At 33.4% G+C, this 18175-nt stretch overlaps 7 protein-coding genes and 1 long non-coding RNA gene across 14 annotated transcripts; 4 read left to right on the top strand and 4 right to left on the bottom strand.

Annotated features, from left to right (window-relative positions):
- Positions 1 to 482: 482 nt before the first annotated feature.
- NitFhit (NFT-1 protein) lies at positions 483 to 3664 on the bottom strand. The gene is given in 6 exon segments (XM_040707332.2): positions 483 to 1097; positions 1149 to 1731; positions 2814 to 2887; positions 2890 to 2967; positions 3210 to 3441; positions 3499 to 3664. Coding segments are annotated over 6 exon segments (1419 nt in total). The 5' UTR covers positions 3516 to 3664; the 3' UTR covers positions 483 to 662.
- A 258-nt stretch (positions 3665 to 3922) lies between these two features.
- On the top strand, positions 3923 to 5580 carry Arl6IP1 (ADP-ribosylation factor-like 6 interacting protein 1). 3 transcript variants are annotated; one of them, XM_040719498.2, is made up of 3 exons: positions 3923 to 4058; positions 4450 to 4736; positions 4798 to 5580. In XM_040719498.2, the coding sequence occupies exons 2-3, from the start codon at positions 4500 to 4502 to the stop codon at positions 5146 to 5148; spliced, it is 588 nt and encodes a 195-aa protein (XP_040575432.1). In that variant the 5' UTR covers positions 3923 to 4058; positions 4450 to 4499; the 3' UTR covers positions 5149 to 5580. The 3 variants fall into 3 exon arrangements, with proteins under 3 accessions (XP_040575432.1, XP_040575449.1, XP_040575441.1); XM_040719515.2 differs by having other exon boundaries at positions 3936 to 4054; XM_040719507.2 differs by lacking the exon at positions 3923 to 4058 and adding an exon at positions 4155 to 4275.
- Positions 5581 to 5701: 121 nt separating this feature from the next.
- On the top strand, positions 5702 to 8341 carry HPS1 (Hermansky-Pudlak syndrome 1 protein). The gene is made up of 4 exons (XM_071891131.1): positions 5702 to 6210; positions 6267 to 6815; positions 6965 to 7162; positions 7221 to 8341. The coding sequence occupies exons 1-4, from the start codon at positions 5728 to 5730 to the stop codon at positions 7671 to 7673; spliced, it is 1683 nt and encodes a 560-aa protein (XP_071747232.1). The 5' UTR covers positions 5702 to 5727; the 3' UTR covers positions 7674 to 8341.
- Positions 7573 to 8326, bottom strand: ND-18 (NADH:ubiquinone oxidoreductase subunit 18). The gene has a single exon (XM_040719523.2). It carries the CDS (start codon positions 8324 to 8326, stop codon positions 7748 to 7750), a length of 579 nt encoding a protein of 192 aa, XP_040575457.1. The 3' UTR covers positions 7573 to 7747.
- THG (tRNA-histidine guanylyltransferase) lies at positions 7639 to 9730 on the bottom strand. Its single transcript, XM_040719489.2, has 3 exons — positions 9302 to 9730; positions 8991 to 9233; positions 7639 to 8931 (listed from the first exon to the last, which is right to left on the bottom strand). Exons 1-3 carry the CDS (start codon positions 9713 to 9715, stop codon positions 8626 to 8628), a joined length of 963 nt encoding a protein of 320 aa, XP_040575423.1. The 5' UTR covers positions 9716 to 9730; the 3' UTR covers positions 7639 to 8625.
- A 95-nt stretch (positions 9731 to 9825) lies between these two features.
- Positions 9826 to 13370, top strand: LOC121124310 (pre-mRNA-splicing factor 38B). The gene is made up of 6 exons (XM_040719466.2): positions 9826 to 10241; positions 10299 to 10518; positions 11261 to 11321; positions 12308 to 12427; positions 12492 to 12829; positions 12888 to 13370. The coding sequence occupies exons 1-6, from the start codon at positions 9962 to 9964 to the stop codon at positions 13003 to 13005; spliced, it is 1137 nt and encodes a 378-aa protein (XP_040575400.1). The 5' UTR covers positions 9826 to 9961; the 3' UTR covers positions 13006 to 13370.
- LOC121124288 (all-trans-retinol 13,14-reductase) lies at positions 13291 to 15831 on the bottom strand. Of its 3 annotated transcripts, none has more exons than XM_040719448.2 (3): positions 15506 to 15805; positions 15181 to 15451; positions 13291 to 15098 (listed from the first exon to the last, which is right to left on the bottom strand). In XM_040719448.2, exons 2-3 carry the CDS (start codon positions 15341 to 15343, stop codon positions 13384 to 13386), a joined length of 1878 nt encoding a protein of 625 aa, XP_040575382.1. In that variant the 5' UTR covers positions 15344 to 15451; positions 15506 to 15805; the 3' UTR covers positions 13291 to 13383. The 3 variants fall into 3 exon arrangements, with proteins under 3 accessions (XP_040575382.1, XP_040575392.1, XP_040575388.1); XM_040719458.2 differs by having other exon boundaries at positions 15181 to 15413; positions 15506 to 15775; XM_040719454.2 differs by having other exon boundaries at positions 15181 to 15831.
- Positions 15832 to 16420: 589 nt separating this feature from the next.
- Positions 16421 to 17751, top strand: LOC121124280 (uncharacterized). 3 transcript variants are annotated; one of them, XR_011781816.1, is made up of 3 exons: positions 16443 to 16707; positions 16767 to 17208; positions 17397 to 17751. It is a non-coding gene; the product is annotated as an uncharacterized lncRNA (long non-coding RNA). The 3 variants fall into 3 exon arrangements; XR_011781815.1 differs by lacking the exon at positions 17397 to 17751 and having other exon boundaries at positions 16421 to 16702; positions 16767 to 17206; XR_005866265.2 differs by lacking the exon at positions 17397 to 17751 and having other exon boundaries at positions 16421 to 16707; positions 16767 to 17206.
- Positions 17752 to 18175: the final 424 nt, after the last annotated feature.

Here is an 18175-nt window from a genome sequence, read left to right as displayed (position 1 = left end):
TTTACTTCCCATGTAATAGCAATTAAATAGTTTTTCGTGAATATATTTTGCTGAAACATGTGGCATCCTCGATTGATCGTTCGAAGTTCATTATCATTTAAATTATGATCGATTAATTATATCTTTATTGTATCTCGCAAACAGTAATACTGAAAATGAGAATGATAAGCGGGAAGAAAATCAACCAGGAGACCTGGCTAATGATTATAAGTTCATTCAAAGAGCTACCGCCACTAGCTCTGGTAGCCTACCGCATGTCGTGGACAGCATCAAAGTTATAAAGAAAAGGATAACATTGCTTGAAGTGACTAGACAGCTGCGTCAGAGGCTCGTCTTTTGCTCTAAAGCTGTATAACTTTTATAATCAGACAATTACTTATACTTCGTTAATTGTAAATAGATGGTTCAGCACTGCAGGAAATAACACCGTCTCAAAAATACGTAATGACATCAAGAATGAGGTAATTGATTCTCTGATCATGTGAAAAAGTAATAATATATTTAGTGCAGTACAGTTGTTTGATTTAATATACAAAGTTTTGTCAAGAGTTGTTAAATTGTTTACAAGTGAGTATGTTTTTTATTTAGCAATTTCGGATTTTGTTTAGATTTATATAAATTCTAAATCTGAAAATTTCTATAATATGACAAACATATATGTATCAAAGCTTCTCTTTTAATAAAAACTCTCTGAATGCATTCGCTTCTTCTTTCATTTCCTCTTCTGTTCTCCATTTTCGATCATTTTCTTTGTCATGATCTTGCAATTCTGTATAGATATCATCTTTTTTCTTAAAATCCCCAGATTTTCGGGGTAAAATATGAACGTGTAGATGATCAATTGTTCTTCCTGCATCAATTCCATCCTGTATGGCCACAGTGGTTGAACTAACACCATAAAATCTATTTAGCAGCATTTGTGCTCTCTTCACTGAAAGAAATAGATCTGAGATCTCAGTGACAGTGAGGTCACTCAAGGATACAGCACCAAAGCGTTGAGGCATGACTAGTAAATGCCCAGGAAGGATGGGACATTTATTTACAGAGCAGTAGGATTGCTTTGATGCAAAAACAACAGAAGAGCCTTTAATGAAGATCTGGGGAAAAATCATAAAAATTATTATTTCTCGGCAACAGACTCGACTTACTTTTCCAAAGTGGAAGTTATACTCGTCATGGATCATGCTTAAAGACGACATGGCCTCACTTGTTATTAAACCATATAGATCTTCTCTACGATGTTGCATCACAGGCATCTCCTCTCTAACTTTTTTAAGACGATCCAAATCAATCTCTGCAAAACAAATCCCTTCTTTCTCTCTTCCTCCATCAGCTATTACTTTTCCCCATGGATCAATTACAAGAGAATGTCCATAAGATGCTCGTTTTGCATTATGAACCCCAACTTGTGCAGCGGCGACTACATAGCATTGTGTTTCAATTGCTCGTGATCGGAGCAAGACCTCCCAATGAGCTTCTCCCGTAGGTACAGTGAAAGCAGAAGGAAATGTAAGAATATCAGAGTTGTGAGCTTGGCGTAGATAGAGGGCTATTTCTGGGAAACGAAGATCGTAACAGATCGAAAGTCCAACGCGTCCAATTGAAGAGTTGAACGGAGCCGGTGGAAGATGTTTTCCAGGGAGTACGTATTTGGACTCTTGAAGAGATACACGACCGGGGATGTTTACATCAAATAAATGAAGTTTACGATACTCTGAAACGAGTTTCCCTCTATGAAAATATTAATTAATTAAACTTAAAAGTTTACACTTAACTTATTAAGAATTAGTTCGATTCATTTAATTATTTATTTAAATGATATATTTCTTATTTGTTTGTCAAAAATAAATTTAAATGAGTCATTAAAAGTATCAGGGTAAAATCAAATAATTATCCATAATTAATAAAGGACACACCTACATAAGACAAAATTAATGGCAGTTTAATGGGCTAATAAAAAGGGTGTCTTGAGAGAGAACTTTTGTTGATGCAGATCGTCACATTTAGTGTAACTTTCCTCCAAATAGAAACAGAGTAAAAAAGGCCCTAAATCAATTGGTAAATATTTGGCCAATTCTTACAAACTATGGAATTATTACTGAATAATTGTTGGATATTGTTCACACCTAACCAAAAAATAATTGGAATTCAACCAATCAACGTTCAAAAACTGATTAGGGGAAAGAATAAGTATAAAATCTGACTTTTTCACACCTCTGTTAAATGTTTTAAGAAAAAATTACACCTTATAAATGTCGAATTTTCTTGATACTCCAAAAAATCAAAATTTAATAAGCTAATAACTAAGGAAATGCAACTCTGACTATGTTCTATGTTTTATTAAGGATAATGTTCCATATGGAGAATTAAAGGAGGCACAAGTTTAAAAGATGATACTGAATTGTGAAAAATTTGTTAGACTGTAATTTTTCAATTCAAAATTATTTACAGTATCATAAATCCAAGAAAATAGAAAGGAAATAATATAAAATAATATTATTACTTTTGCTTCTAATAAGTAATATAATATAACGAAATTACTTTTAAATTGAGTTATATATAAGCTAACTTATTATTCTACCAAGTAATACATCTAATGACTGCTAATTAAATAAACCGACTTATTCATTTATTTAAGACTGATTAAATTGCTGAAAGTATCAATATATTAGATAGAGTAATACTTAAACTGTGCTTAAGTTGGTTTTTACCAATGAGAAGGATTGAAAATGTGAAAACAACCTTACCCATTTTCTTATATTCGTATAGCAAATGAATTTTCTCTGTGACTAGGATACTAAAATTAAACTTACTCTGAGTTGATGATCAAATGCGTATTTGAAATCATTTCATCATTGATCTTTTCATGAAATCCGCCGAGAGATAGGTCCAATCCAGGGATTTTGCTAAGGACTTGTATTTAGAAATGAGAGGTCCATTAATTGTCTCAGCATTTTCTAGCGTAAACTGGAAAAACATGCAATGGAGGGAAATATTATATTTAAGAATTAATTATAGCTTATATTCGATGTAAAGAAGTATATAAAATAGAATACTAGCAATCCAATTTGGGAAAAGTCGCGGTTTTCCTTTAATGTACCTATTATATATATTCTATAGTGACGATTTAAAATAATCTAAATGTATTAAGTCCTATTAGTATTTGTTAATGTGAATCAATGATTTTTATTTCATTTTTAAAACCAGACCTTGGAGTCTTCACCAATAAAATCAAAGCATTCGGGTAAAAATGCAAAAACAGCTCCTTCTCTCTTTGCTTCTTCCAATAGTCTTTTTGAGGTTTGAAAGTTATCTTCTTTATTATCCTTAACGTTTAATTGAAGAACTGCAATTTTCTTTTTGGTAGAGCTCATTTTTGCACAAAAAGGGACGTTGTAAGAAGGGACGCGAAATGAAGCCAAAATCCTCAATCCGGCAGGCCTTAAAATAAAAATGTATTCTAAAAATGTTTAGATCGATGTAAGGCATTCCATGTACCTGATTGGAGTGTACATTTCATCAGTGGTCCGACATTAAATTACCATTCAAACATGGATAACTACTAGTACATCTACCGTTGACCTAAAAGGCGCTTGCAATTTGCAACTCCAAAATATGATTGATTGACATTATCGAAGCTAGTGCTCAATAATAATAAAATATTCAATTATTATTTTGTTGATAAAAATTAAAACCCTACGACAAAAATATCACGCAACCTTTAAGACAGAGCCTCTCACTACTTGAAAAATATTGCATTACTAATTACTCATTAGTGGAAATGTGCAATAATTAGATATTATCTTTCAAATTCGTCTATTATTTAACCCCATTAATACAATCATATCGCATATATCCCTTCTTTTGATATTGTAGTGTGCGTGATATTCCCCAAAGCTAAATATATACCGCCATGATAAATAATCATATTACAAAATAAATATAGCGCCGTCATGTCACGACAAAAATAAAAATTCTATTTTGCAAGTATTTGTGAAATAGAATCCTCTAGTTATCGCCATCCATTGCTTTACGGAGAAGGCCTAGAGACTAAGTAGGTAAGTAAGCATGTAGTTGAATTGTTTCTCATTGAGTTTCCATCACAAAAGAAGTATATATTTAAAATATCATTTATATTATTAATATATATTGTAAATTATCGGGAGATGTGGGCTTTATTTTGATGTATACTATTTATTACCGTATTGCGTCATTCAACTATTGTTTTCTTTTAAATTAATGAGGAATTTTTTCGTCGGGATTTTTTTAACTAAGGTAGAATTATATAAATAATTAAATGAATAAATAAAATGTATAATTATGAATCCTCTTAATAATTATAATTTCCCCCTGGTTTTATATATATACTGCTTTTGTCTTCTTTTTGTGTGATTAATGCAATTTCATGTCATAGAATTGAATGGAATAACAAGGATTTTTTTTTTGTAGGGTAGCTAGTGCCATTTTATTTCATTTTAAAGTAATTGACTAAAAAGCGAATGGAGGTTACTCCTGGAACCATCAAATATCACCTCTCTGATTGGCGGGAAATAATTTTATTAGCTGAGTCCATTCTAAAATGGGAAAGAAAGTACTATCCAGGGATTATTCTTTTGGCGGTGTCCATTTTCTACTCAATCATATGGTTATGGGATCCCTCAATGGTAACGCTTTTCTCTGTTTTTGGTATGATTATTGTGAGCGCTGACTACTTTGTTCCACGGATCATGTCTCAGGTACCCTTTTCTTAAATTATTTACATTTTTTTATATTAATACAATGTTCAATAATTTCCAGATATTGGAGGAACATTTAGTCTGGACTGGGTCAAAGGAAAAGCGATATGATGAAGTCTGTGAGGAATTGGCGATTCTTTGTACTTACCCCTTCAAAGTATACTCTTTTCTATCCTACTATAAGGATCATTGGCCCATCACTCACTTCTTTTGTACAGCTGCCACTCTTCTAAGCATCTCCTGGCTTGGCATGAATGTTGATAACGTTCTTATTTTTTATATAAGTACTCTATTTGTTCTCTTATGGCCTGGATTTAGTCAACTAGTCTATATGCGGAAATATGTATGGAAAGGCTTGCAAAAGGTGGTTGGCCTTTTTCGAAGAGGGGATGCTCACAAAAAGACCGAGTAAGCTCTTCATTTGAATTGATCCGTATACACAATTCAATTAATGAATGAATGAAAACTTCGTTATTTCTATTACATTTGATATTATTTGATCAAGACACGATCTGTCATAAACATTGGAACAATAGTTCTCTGTCAACTCGACATAGCTATATACCAAAGTTATTTTTATACGCTTTTATAATTATATAAAGTCAATTTTAGTTACTTTTTTACAATTTTATGTGCGTACTTACATACACGAATTGTCCAATCTCCATTTCTGTGAAAAACAAAAATTATTAATATTGTAAAAATACCATTTAATAACTCAATTCAATTAATTATTCATTCTTTTAAATTTAAATAATCACTATTTCATTCAGCTGCCTATCTTAAATAATATATCTATTATATAAAAATATTTTTTGTTTTTTGGATTAAAAACACTTTATCATTTGCGGTTTTGTCATTTAACACCGATCCTCTCTATAAATATCTTGTTTCTCACAAGTGTCTATTTTTATTATTACTTCATATCTTCTACGAAAATAATATCATTTCATGTATACGTAATAGTTCGAGTCCAAAGGAAGTGTTTAAAATGAATGAAGATTCCTCTTGCTCATATTTTTTGTTCAACTCCTCTCATGACGTTCTTTTTTCGCATCTGCGGCCATCATTTGCACAGGCTCTCTATCCAGACGACATCCAAAAAGCTCATGATCATAATTTTATAATGCATATATTTAGCCCTCTTCTCACATCTCATAAAATTCTCAAGTCTCATTTAGGTTTTGGATATGAATCTCTCTCCTCTTTTAATGATTTCCAATTGGTAATATCAGAACTTCTGAATTACGTTTTTATTATAGTGGGTCGAAGAAAAAGCTCTCTCAAAAGGAATACGTCTTTGTGTTTAGATTATCTCAAAAAACTATGTGGCCCTAATCCAGAAATTTTGAAGACTTCATTGGAGTATGCTCATTTGTTCAAAAATGTTTTAGATGGAATGGAGATCATGGAGAATAATTTGATGAGAATATTTGATTCACTAATTCGTCTACCATGTTTGTCTCTGTATGAGGTAAACACCATAGTCTGTGAGTTAAATAACTAGTCATTAAAATATTATCGTTGCAGCAAATCCATCAAACCATGGCAAATACATTATCGAGATACAGCAGGAACAATTCCCATCTAATATATATTGCAATTGGAAATAATAGCACAATGTATCCCATTGTTGCATCGAAAAATCATGGGTTGAATCCTTCAGACGTGATATTCGTTATGACACTCAGTAGAAATCCAACCAAGTTAGACTCATTCTTACATGAAGATAATTACTCAGTGGCATGCTATAGTGTTCTTCTTAAAACTCACATCTCCTCCATTAGCCCACATACCGTTTATGTTGTACAAATATCGGAAAGAATTAAGGTTGCCTACATTACAGAACCTAAAATGAAGGGTCTAAATCTCCTTGCACTGGGGCTGTCAACTCAGATTGGTCTGCTATCTAACAAGAGGGAAATGGAGGAACAGACATTTGTACCATCATCAGATTTGGAGCTCCTGGCCATCTCTGGGAAAACAATACTTGAAAGAGCACGACCTCCAAGAGTGAATAAGTCGGAGTATCAGCGCTATGTGCACGACTTTGCTTCTTTATCTTCCATACTAAATAAAGCAAGAATGAATTTGGAATAATTCTTTATATTCATATCAATTAACTTATATAAAAATTAGAGGTCCAAGCAACTTTTGTTCTTCAGAAATTTTAGTTTAATGAATACATACCAAGTAATTATTCCAAATTCAATTCAATACTCTATTAGAGCACGACAGGAAGTAAACTGCGACCCTCCGGAATATCTGAGGCGATTCTTGAACTCATAAAAAAATGGTTTACGGAGTTGTGTCTAAATACAGAAGAATCTCTGAGAGAAAGTTTAGACTCAGACGTCACTCATGTCTTTGAATCTCTTAAAAGTCAACTAGAGGATTGGAACATCGCTCTTATGAGTTTTTTAGTAGTATATAATGTATTTTCTTCTCATCATTTTATGGTATATAACAATTACTTTATTTCAGAACGACTTTGTTCCTCCTAAAGAAGATAGCATCAATAATCCTAGAGCAATATCTGTATTGAAAAGTGTAAAAAATCTTGAGTCTTGGGCATTCATTAATCGATCCGAGCGTGTACTTACCACTAATATTGAAGAATGGCCCAATTTAGAAGTCCTTGTCAGAGAGGGGAGCAATTCTATTCTAAGACGAGGAAACTTAACTGTTTGTATTAGAGCAAATTCTAAAAAAATTGCTTACTTCCTCTGGTTTGAAGATATAAGTGGACATATTTTGAAGGTTTCAAAATCCAAATTGAGAAAATACTTAATTAAAAGAAGAAGAAAAAGTTCACGTACAAATAAGGGGCTGCATCTATTCAGTGATCCCTTCTACTCAGAAGTACTCAAATGTATTTTCCATAGAGATGTCAAAGATAAAGTTATTGTTTATGAACTTATTTGTATATTTAAATAATAAAATATCCTATTTATGAAGGAAACGACTAAAACAAACAAAAAACCAAATGTAATCCTTGAAGTGGTGTTTCATTATTTTGTAGACTTTCTAGTGCGTTTATTCCAAGAGAAGTTAAGAGCATATGATTTTGGTTTGGGTAATCGCTCTTTGGGATCATCAACCCAATAGGGCCACCCATTTTTTTCAACAAAGCGTACAGCATCCTCCTTTTCTGCAAATTCAACTACCGTGTTACTCAAGGGATCGCCAGAAGAGGCCCAACCCATAAGATTATTTTCCCACCGCTCTCGTGTTTCAAATTCAAGTCTCCACTTTCGTACACCAGCCGTACCTGATTGCATGGCGCTCTTAGCTGGCCTAAATACACGGACGCTACGACCCTTGATATGATCCTGAATGGGAACTCCAGAGATCTCAACCAAGGATTCATCCCTATCTGGGAGTGTTATCGTGCCCTTAAGAGCATTATCGTGAGCAATCTCTGACTCAAGTTTACCAAAATCTTTAATCATGGGAACTTCTTTTGTATCAAGAGCACGTCCTGGATCATCACCATAGCGAAGATTTAGGCTAGACGATAATGAGCGAGAGATGAGGCCAGATCGGAGTGGAGGAATTATACGAGCCAACAGTGAGGTTGAGGCTGACATTTTGTTTTCAATAAACTCTGTCTCATCTAACTGAAGACGTCAATTTTTTTTCTATTTTCTAAAAGAGTCCAACCTTTCAATATCCTTACATCAGCTGAACAAGGCTAATGAAGTGACGAAAATAAATATGTAGCTGATTTTGTGCTAAAAAGGTACTATAAAATGAGGAAGTGCTCAAATATTTACTCGCAACCTCGATGACAAATTATTATAATTAGATAAATTATGATCAAGCACCCGATTTTATTTAATTCCAAAGACAGATTGAACAACAAAATGAATAATATGGATATAGTTGATTAAAATGAATAAATATACTCATTATTTTCCCAGAATTCATCACCAATTATATCCACATTGAGGTCAAATATCTTTACTCTGTCCCTGCATCCAGATTTTTGGTGTTTAGAAGGAGTAGAAGGATCCTCATTTTTAGAGTCTGATGACGCGTTATTTCCTTCATGGACCTCGACGGGCACAGACACTTTTTTCTTGAGTAATAATGACCCTTTCCGAAACTGTTGAGACTCATTATTGTAGTTTATTTGGAATTGAGAGTATAAGATTTCATTTTTATCCGCTGAAAGAGTTCCTTTCAGCCGTTCCTAAAGCAATAATTTGAAATTAGAAAGAAACATGAATCGTGGATCTTTATATGTCATACTTGGGCCTCCTTGTTCGTCATTCCGCCCTGTTGAACCAAAGCCCAGAAAACAGTATTGTATAAGTTATTAATATGACAATCCGCTTGTCTCCAGCTGAGATAGTCTCTTATGTTTTGATCGCTTGGATAGCAAACGCAGCGTCCGTCAAATGATGGAGCAAACTTGAGCTTTGTATCTGGAAAGTACTCTGGCCAAAGGTAGACATAATTGGAGGCAAATAAACTCGCAACACTTGTTACAATCTATCAAAAGAGGTCATAATCATGAATAAGAATGAATCAGTATCAATAAAATCCTATGCTAGACTCACTTTGGCCGAGCGTCGTGAGAACAGATTCGCACTTTTACGGAAAACAAAGGAGTATTCATCGCTTTGCCCATAGCCCAAAACGATATCCGTAAAAGCTCCAAGGACAACTTTGGCAGCGGCATTCATGAGGTTGAGTGCCCGGACATCATTGGGCTTTGTAAATTCATGCTTGTTAGCAAAAGCGTGGAACCCTCGTCCATCCACACGAACTACGGCCCATGTGTTGGGAAGAAGAGTCTCTTTCGTCTCGAATTGTCTGACGTATTCAAATTTGCAATGTGCCTTTCTGCTGATGACAAGCGGAGCAGAGGGGGAAAGGGATTGTAATCGTCGGGTGGGAAAGTTTGTACACATTTCGTTTGTTTGTCTCTTCCCAACACTACCTCTTTCTTCTTCTTCCTTTTTTAATTTCATATGAATAATATCAGCGCTCTTGATTCCATGAGCTAAAGCAGCTACTCTATCTTTCTAGCTTGAATAACTCGCACTCGTTCTTGGTCGTCTAGTTAGCTCGTCTCTTAGTTATAATCAAAAGACTACTTACTTAATAATAACTTAATAAGTTATTACTCTTATTAGCCTCGTCTCCTAGATATTAAATTCTCCAATTATTTCATATTTGGACTTGGACCTCATTCGGTTGACTTACTTTGATTGGTGATGATGGATAACTTCATGGCAAATCAGGTCATGTTGGCTTATGCCGCCACTCAAGTTGCAACAAAGGAGCCAAGTGAGGACTCTGAGCAAGGAACGCTGGACTCCACGGTTGTCTCAGAAAAGACTAACAAAGGAAACAATCTGCCCTTTTGGGGCAATCAGCAGACCATGAATTTGAATCCTCTGATTTGGACCAACATCACGGGCTCTCCATATTTCAAAGTGAATCTCTTTGGTTTTAAAACCTATCATGAAGTGATTGATGAAATCTACTACAAAGGTGCGTGAATTGATTGATGAACGCAATGATTGTACATATGTTGATGAATACTTTCAGTTAGTCATTTGGAACCATGGGAACGAGGATCCCGCAAAACATCGGGACAGACTGGCATGTGCGGCGGTGTTCGAGGTGTGGGGGCTGGAGGGATTGTCTCCTCCGCATATTGTCTTCTCTACAAGCTATTCACTCTTAAATTAACGCGCAAGCAAGTGAATGGCATGCTCAATCATTGTGATAGTCCCTATATCCGCGGCCTTGGATTCATGTATGTGAGGTGAGTTGAGTCCTGTTCCTTTCATTTAAGTTCAAATAATAGCATTCTGGGCCCTCAACAACAAACCAAGCAACGAGGATTTTTTCCCCAAAATAGTTTGGATAACAGTTTTTGTATTCTTCAACTAATTACCTATTATTATCTTCCAATTATATTAATACATTATTCTGATTCATCCTTCCAAGGATCCGCCTGTACTACTATTAAAAGGTCGCAAAAAAAAAAAATCTTGATACTTTGACATACGAGTTTAATTCGTTCTAGAACCGAGCTTGTTTTCATAAAAAAATCGTGAGTCAATGCAATTTATCATATTAGAAATCAGTAATAAAAAAAAACCTAAATTTGAAACTGCTCTCCTGTCCCTTCCCCAACTCTCGGCCAGCTCGTATGTCAATTTTTTTCTCTCGGAATATACCTCATACCTCAATAAGACTCTCATTTGGGGACACTTGAGGTATTATTCTGTTATAATCAATAAGCTACATATATCGGAGCCAAATACAGATCCTAACTAATATTCCGAAGTATCTCAACCCATCCCAGAATATGAAGTTCATAATTGACCACGAAGGTTGTCAATTAAATATGGGACCTTTATACATTATTCATGAAGTATATTCCATCAAAAAAAAAATAGTTTTTTGTTAATTTTTCTTTAAGATTGCTTTTGTGTTGACGTCTACTTAATTAAAGATAAATATATATTAAGAGTCATATTAAACATTCTGAATATTTTTAGATATACACAGCCCCCTGGAGACTTGTGGAGTTGGTTTGAGGGCTATCTTGATGATGAAGAGGTATGTTCAAACTCACTTTTTTCTTCTTATTCTTCTCCTTCCCTAATTAATGGATTTTTACGATGATTTCCCTCGGTTTTCATTTATTACTATGCCAATGTAATTATACAGAATATTAAATCTATAATTCACAAATTTGATTTCATATACAAACAATAAATTAGAATTACAATATGAGGTTTCATGTATGTGTATAATCTATACATATATTTAAACGATGTCGGTGAGGTTTTGGAAAATGATCTTCTTATTAGGGTGAGTAATAATTAACCTTCTTTTCTTTAAAAAAAAAAAAAAACTTTCAATAAGGTCAAAATTGTTTTACAATTGATGACTTTTAAATAATTGTGAAAGAAAGAGTAATAAAAGACTTTCAAATCGTTGTTAGTTGCTAGTTTTGGGAGATGTTTTTGAACTTTTTCACATTCATTGAATTTCGAGTCATTATATCGATCACAATTTATCTTATTTTTTTCTTCAACAGGATATTTAGGTGATTGCAAGAGTCCCTTCCATCAATTGGTTGAAAAAAATATTCTTTGGTTGCATCCGTCTCACAGTTAATTAATTCCCTAGTACGAGTGCAAGTACACATACGATAATAATTTTCTTTAATTATTAATTATCATTTATTTTGAAGATTCTAAAAATATTCTTCCAAATCCTCCCAAAACTAGGGAATTTCTCATGCGCAAACACTTTTAAAGTTGACCGAAAACAAATTCGTGAATAAAATTCATTCTGAGAAATGTATTATTGTATTTACATATTATGTAATAGTAAAACTGCATATAATTATTGCTTTTTTAATTTGTCTTTGTATACCTTGGGGTTATATGTGTACTTTTAATGTTCAAAACCGACGTTTTATTATTCATTATTATTATTACTATTTAAAGGGTTTCAAATTGATGATGAAAAAAATGATGTTCATTTTTGTACTTTTTTATTAGTTTCTCTTTCTTTCTTTTTTTCATTTGTCTTAGGAAATCGATTGCAAGGCAGGAGGTGGTAAGCTTCAAACGATCGGGGAAATGTGCCAACAAATGCTTACTAAACTGGAATGGTTTGACACCAGATTTCCAAGGATACCTGTTAGTACACAAGTATGAATTTCATTTGTACTCTAGAGTAATTTCCATTATTCTAAATTTTATTTGCCTCTTTTAGAAACTGGTAGATGAGTATATGCAATCCAGGTATTCAGAATCAAACCACCAGCACCACCAGCAAGAAGAGTTGGAAGAAGAAGTAGAAGAGGAGGAGGTAAAGGAGAAATATCCCAAATATCTTCCAGCAAGCCATGAAAACGTAGTTATTCCTTCTTCCCATGAGAGGCGTGATAGCAGTAAGAGTAAACGACACCGACGCTCAGGTTCAATAGATAAGTCTCCAAAGAAACGCTCCCGTGAAAGAAAAAGGTCTCCTTCCTCAAGACATCATCATCATAAGAGTAGTAAAAGTCGACGAAGAAGTAGTTCTAGAGAGCGTCATAGACGGCACAAGAGGTATTCACGATTATCAATTAATTTGTGGCTTGCATTTCTACTATTTTTATTATTTTAGTAAGAAAGACACTGATAGGTCTCGTACTCCTGACTATCAGGATGAATTAAGACGCTATTCGGAACATAGAAAGAAGAGTAAGTCTCGTCGACGTTCAAGAAGCAGAGATCGTAGATAAGGATTGTGAAGAGTTGAATGCAGTTAGTCATAATCCCTTCTTTCATTTATAACTGATCAATCAATCTATTTATTTTTATAAATGATTTGCAAAAATTGAAGTCCATCGATCCAAACGAAACATACATTTTTTTATATAAAATTATATTACAAATATAAAGTGCTACTATTTCAGGGGAGAATTAACTTACTGTGCACTATTAATTACAAAGAAATTTGATTTATTTCTTTCTTTTTGTGCACATTTTAATTATCTGTGTATTGATATTTAATTACTTTAGATATCTTTTGTTTAATTAGTATTAGAACATTGTATTTTATAGTACAATATGAGTTACTCCACAATAAATTTATATTAATGAATAATCATGTACTTCACTCATTTGTCTTTCTTTGCATCTTTCTCTCTGGCTGATCTTTGGTGATGCCTTAATAAGTCATTCATTATATTTCTATCAAGCACTGAGTTTGCAGTCAATACACCAGAAAAGGCTGCTCCAACAAATCCACAAGTTAACACATCCTGTCCTGTGAGGTACAGACCAGGTATGTCTGTTTTTGGTCTCAACTTGGCAATATTGTTGGGATGGAATCTCTCTATGGTATGATCAAGTCCGTAAATTTCGCCAAACGGAGAACCGAGATAGGTTTTATTGGTCACAGGGGATCCCATTCTAACGTAGCTAATGTGATGTTGAAGACTAGGGAATATCTCTAAGAGTCTGTCTATATATTTTTGTCCAAGTTGGCTTTTAAGAGTATTGTATTCATCACCCCTTTTCTTAACCTCGTATTTATCCCATTTGGAAAACCATTCCCAGTTGGCTGGACCTATGAGTGTACAACTGCTCTTGTATTTAAGGTCTTCATTCTCTAGGCGAGAAGAGTCTTTCGTGCTAGGAAAGGATATGAACAATAGTGGAACTTGATTTTCCTTGGAGTTGACGATATCCTCAACTCTTAGTCCTAAAAACTCAGTAACACTATTAAGACTTTCTCCAAAATGGGCCCATATATTTGATTTATTGATTTGAAGTTCCTCTTGGGCCTTATCAAAGCCAAGAAAAATACTCATCATTGACATTCCTGGATCCTTTAATTCATGATTTAGCATTTCCTTATAATAGGATAAAGAACTAACAGTAGGTGGCAGGAGATAATTAAAAGTGTTTCGGATTCCTGCTCCAGAAACAACCAAGGGCGCTTTAATGTCATAAGAAGAAGATCCTCTCATTACCCTGACTCCCATGACTTTACTACCATTATATAAAATTTCAGAGACTGGAGCATTGCAAAATACCTTTCCTCCAGCCTCTTCAATAGCCGGTATGAGACACTCAGCAATTCGTGAAGATCCACCCACAGGATACGCACCACCTTCACCAAAATGTTTAAAAATTAAAGCCTGCATAGCCCATGGAGCAAGGTTTGGTGGAGTTCCATAGTCCGCCCAAGAATAACACATAAGTTTTTGTAAATCTTTGTCCTGAGTTAAACTTTCAACCAAGTCTTTGACACTGGTTCTATATATTTTATCGTTCCATAGTCCAAAAAGCTCTAAGATTCTAAATTTGATTAAAAAATTTGCTATGAGTAAAGGAATACTCTTGAGAATGAATTGAGTAGTTGAGAATTTTTTACAAGTATGCTTATCCAAATATTTATCAAAAAAAGTTTCAATTCCATCACTTTCCTTTGGGAATTTCTTAAGCAAATACTCCTTCCAATTTTGAAGCCCTACATGTACAGGATGTAATTCTTTGGAAGTATACACACAATCAAAAGGATCTCCCATGTCCTCCCATTCTAAATTATTCTCTGTAAGTGTATCCACTAAACTTTTCGCCAAAGATCTCTTTGTCATCTCTCCTATGTAATGAATTCCAACATCAAACTCAAACCCGGACTCGTTGAACACATGGGTTGAGCCTCCAACTTCCGTGTCATGAGACTCAAGTATCACTATATTTTTGTATCCGGATCGGGACATGATATTAGCACACATGAGAGAGCTTGTGCCGCTCCCAATGAAAATGGCTTCAGGATATGGAGGAAGTTCATTTGGATCAAATCTTCTTTTCTTTTTATTTTCCCCTATGAAACAATTTCAAAATATTAACAAATGATAACGTTTTATGCATAATAAATGAGACTTCGACGGATTTTTATAAATTACCTGGTTTCTTCCTTGATATTTTCGACTCGAATGGGTTTTTGTACTGAGCCTGTTTTCGCCAGCGAGCAATTTGTACGAAAAGAAACAGAGAGGAGAGTGCAATTGCAATTTTGATACTCAACTTGAGGATCGGTACGGAAAATAACCATGCAATTATATCCATCGTCGATAATATTAATTATTAATATGTTATATGGTAGCATAAGCTAAATATTTGTGATTACGTCCTATCCCTAATGTTATTATTACATAGATGTTGTAGAAACAGAAACTACAGAAAATGAAATTGTACCCTTATTTCCAGCTACTAGATGGCGTTACTTACCCCTCGAATGTGTTTAGTTTCTTAATTACTGTTGCTAAATTTAATTATTCACAATTAAGCTTTAGCTAGATCATGGATGCTTCTCAGGATTCACAATTGTTGTGCCTACTACCTTGACGAGATTAAGTAACACAAAATGATTAAGTTACAATGAAGAAAGGACGGAGAGAGAGATAAAATATTTTGTCCTTATGTGTTGACAGTCGATAATTAATCATGAATAAATATTGTTATATTCAACAGCTTTAAGTTGACATAAGAGTGAACAGTAGACTAGTAACAACCAATACGTCAATAGTACGGCTGGCTTTTTATACCCTGACATATCAAATGATTCAAATTACATAAATGATGTACTATTGTTATGTAACATAATATATGTCGAAAGTTCAACTCAAAAAAGTTCCTAATATCCCGAGGAAAATCCATACCCAATAATAATATATACATTAACAATATTATATCTTGTTAATGAAAAAAAATAATAGTAGTATGTTCTTTCTTTTTTTTTTAATATTATTAAGAATTAATCATTGCTCATCGGTACTCGTAGTCCTATCCTAAGATATATTTATTAGATACAAGTTCTATCTTACATTACTCAAGGTTAATATAAATTCCCTGTGCTTTTTTATTAGTGGACAAACTCTCAAACAAACATTAACCATAGTCCATAAATCTAAAATCATAAATCATAATGTAATTAATATTATAGACAAGGGTCGGCAACCTATGGTGAGCGTGCCAGAAGTGGCACGCGTAGGCATATTCACTGCACACGCAAATTAGAACATATTCCCGTAGTTTGTGTGTTTTTTACCATTATTGCTGATAGTGGCACACTCATTGATTAGAAAGGTTGATATTGGCACTCAATGTCTCCAAGGTTATGATATCTTATAGACTATAGTCTATAGACTATATATAGTTGTATGGAAGCAAGGAATACTAAAAACAACTGGAAGTGCGTCTTAAAATCGCGCTCACTTTTTTCTACACGAGGAGGCTGACACATTCTTCCTTTGTTTTATAAATTACAATATAGGAAAACGTGGTTCACCAAAGTTAATTAATTTTTTTGTTATTACTTATTAGTTAATTAATAATGGTGTACAAGTGTTCTGCTCCTGGATGCAAGCAAAATGGTTTTATGATTTACAACAACAGGAATGGCCTTTTCTTAACAAGAAATAGTTAGTATGGTACATATAACATAAATCAATTTAAGATATCTGCCTCTAAATTAAAAAAATGATTCTAGCTAGTGCAAAAAAGCGAATTCTTCTCGTCTTATGAATCTGTGATGCCTATATCAACAAAAACAAATTAGTTAATATGCTTAGTTGTATTTCTGTAAAAAAATTGTGCATTTAACAAATATCCAAAGAATACTTCTGAAACGTAAATGGTTTCATTATTGACACAATTCAACTTGTTCAAATCGATCCATAAAAAACCGAAGAAAGAATAATTTCTAAAATCTTATCCCTGAAAGTAGATCAATATGATATGCAAATTGAGAACATTATGGGGAAATCTCCCTGCTATATAACTTTATCTAGAGGATTTTCAACACCAACAAGGAATAGTATTTATATTGTCGGATATATCACAATCATTATCCAAAAACTTGCTATGTAAAAATATATAACTATGATATGACCTTAAATCAGGAAAATAATAAAAGTAAATACTCAACCACCGTTAGTTATCATAATACCTTCCACTAGAAATTAACTTCTTAAAAACTTATTTAAAAGTGAGATACGTTCAAGTGTTTTGGAAATGATCAGAGATTCACATTTTGTCTAAAGTTTTGTTTACACTATGTGTAGTCATATTCTAGAATCACATTACTTTTAGTAGGTGGTATTATTATAGTTTTTAATAGGTAATAGTAATTGAGTATTTACCCGGTATCTTATCCAATATCCCATGAAAAACCATCAACAACTACCAAATCTGGTCACTTTTTTTTCTACCTATATTCCTAAAATATCGATAAACTTTTCAACGTTGCGGTGAAGAATTCTGCGTTGCTTACTGAAGATAAAATATCTGCCATCATCAATATAACAACAAAAACATTCCCAAACTACATTCGAACTAACAGATGATTGTACTTCCAATATTACATTTTATTATTACATGCGAAATAAAAACTATTTTTATACTTATGTAAGAAAAAATATATGCTAAATGAATGTCAAAAGTAATATAAATTAAGTTTTAATTTGTCTGGGTATAAAAGGAAATTATTAAGTTAAAGGATAAATATAATTTAGGATAAGTTAAAAAATTGATTAATTTAAGATTTTGATAAATTGTTACGAGTCGGATTAATTTATCAATGTTCATAAATCATACTAGTCTTTTTCCTTTTTTTAGTTCGAGGAAAACAGTGAGTCAGGCTTCTTGTGTGAGCTAAAGCATCTTTAGTGCGAGTGTGATATTTTTTGTTTCCTTTCCAGTAGTTCTAGTATTCCTTGATGGAAGGTAACTTGAAATAAAAGGTATGTACATGTAAACAGACAATAACGCTTTTTGGACTGATGTCACATCAGTCTATAAGTTATGAGTTATGACTTATGGACTATGGTCCATAACGTGTTTACGACTGATGTTTGACTTCCACCACGCTTTTAATAGTGACGTCATAGTGTATAAGTA

The sequence above is a fragment of the Lepeophtheirus salmonis genome, chromosome 1 (genome assembly GCF_016086655.4).
Source record: "Lepeophtheirus salmonis chromosome 1, UVic_Lsal_1.4, whole genome shotgun sequence".
NCBI classification, from domain to species: Eukaryota; Metazoa; Arthropoda; class Copepoda; order Siphonostomatoida; family Caligidae; genus Lepeophtheirus; species Lepeophtheirus salmonis.
The sequence above is the reverse complement of the archived record's forward strand: the minus strand, read 5'-3'. Positions and strand labels throughout refer to the sequence as shown.

What these genes read in the sequence shown, in the direction of transcription:
- THG (XM_040719489.2), bottom strand. Translation starts at nt 9,715, where the DNA reads ATGAAATTAAAAAAGGAAGAAGAAGAAAGAGGTAGTGTTGGGAAGAGA. An exon ending in TCTCACGACGCTCGGCCAAA is followed by an intron (nt 9,234 to 9,301) that starts GTGAGTCTAGCA and finishes CTCTTTTGATAG; the next exon opens with ATTGTAACAAGTGTTGCGAG. An exon ending in TGACGAACAAGGAGGCCCAA is followed by an intron (nt 8,932 to 8,990) that starts GTATGACATATA and finishes TTATTGCTTTAG; the next exon opens with GAACGGCTGAAAGGAACTCT.
- HPS1 (XM_071891131.1), top strand. Translation starts at nt 5,728, where the DNA reads ATGAATGAAGATTCCTCTTGCTCATATTTTTTGTTCAACTCCTCTCAT. An exon ending in CATGTTTGTCTCTGTATGAG is followed by an intron (nt 6,211 to 6,266) that starts GTAAACACCATA and finishes TTATCGTTGCAG; the next exon opens with CAAATCCATCAAACCATGGC. An exon ending in CTCTTATGAGTTTTTTAGTA is followed by an intron (nt 7,163 to 7,220) that starts GTATATAATGTA and finishes ACTTTATTTCAG; the next exon opens with AACGACTTTGTTCCTCCTAA.
- LOC121124310 (XM_040719466.2), top strand. Translation starts at nt 9,962, where the DNA reads ATGATGGATAACTTCATGGCAAATCAGGTCATGTTGGCTTATGCCGCC. An exon ending in TGATGAAATCTACTACAAAG is followed by an intron (nt 10,242 to 10,298) that starts GTGCGTGAATTG and finishes GAATACTTTCAG; the next exon opens with TTAGTCATTTGGAACCATGG. An exon ending in CTTGGATTCATGTATGTGAG is followed by an intron (nt 10,519 to 11,260) that starts GTGAGTTGAGTC and finishes GAATATTTTTAG; the next exon opens with ATATACACAGCCCCCTGGAG.
- LOC121124288 (XM_040719454.2), bottom strand. Translation starts at nt 15,343, where the DNA reads ATGGATATAATTGCATGGTTATTTTCCGTACCGATCCTCAAGTTGAGT. An exon ending in AATATCAAGGAAGAAACCAG is followed by an intron (nt 15,099 to 15,180) that starts GTAATTTATAAA and finishes ATTGTTTCATAG; the next exon opens with GGGAAAATAAAAAGAAAAGA.
- ND-18 (XM_040719523.2), bottom strand. Translation starts at nt 8,326, where the DNA reads ATGTCAGCCTCAACCTCACTGTTGGCTCGTATAATTCCTCCACTCCGA.
- Arl6IP1 (XM_040719498.2), top strand. Translation starts at nt 4,500, where the DNA reads ATGGAGGTTACTCCTGGAACCATCAAATATCACCTCTCTGATTGGCGG. An exon ending in TTCCACGGATCATGTCTCAG is followed by an intron (nt 4,737 to 4,797) that starts GTACCCTTTTCT and finishes AATAATTTCCAG; the next exon opens with ATATTGGAGGAACATTTAGT.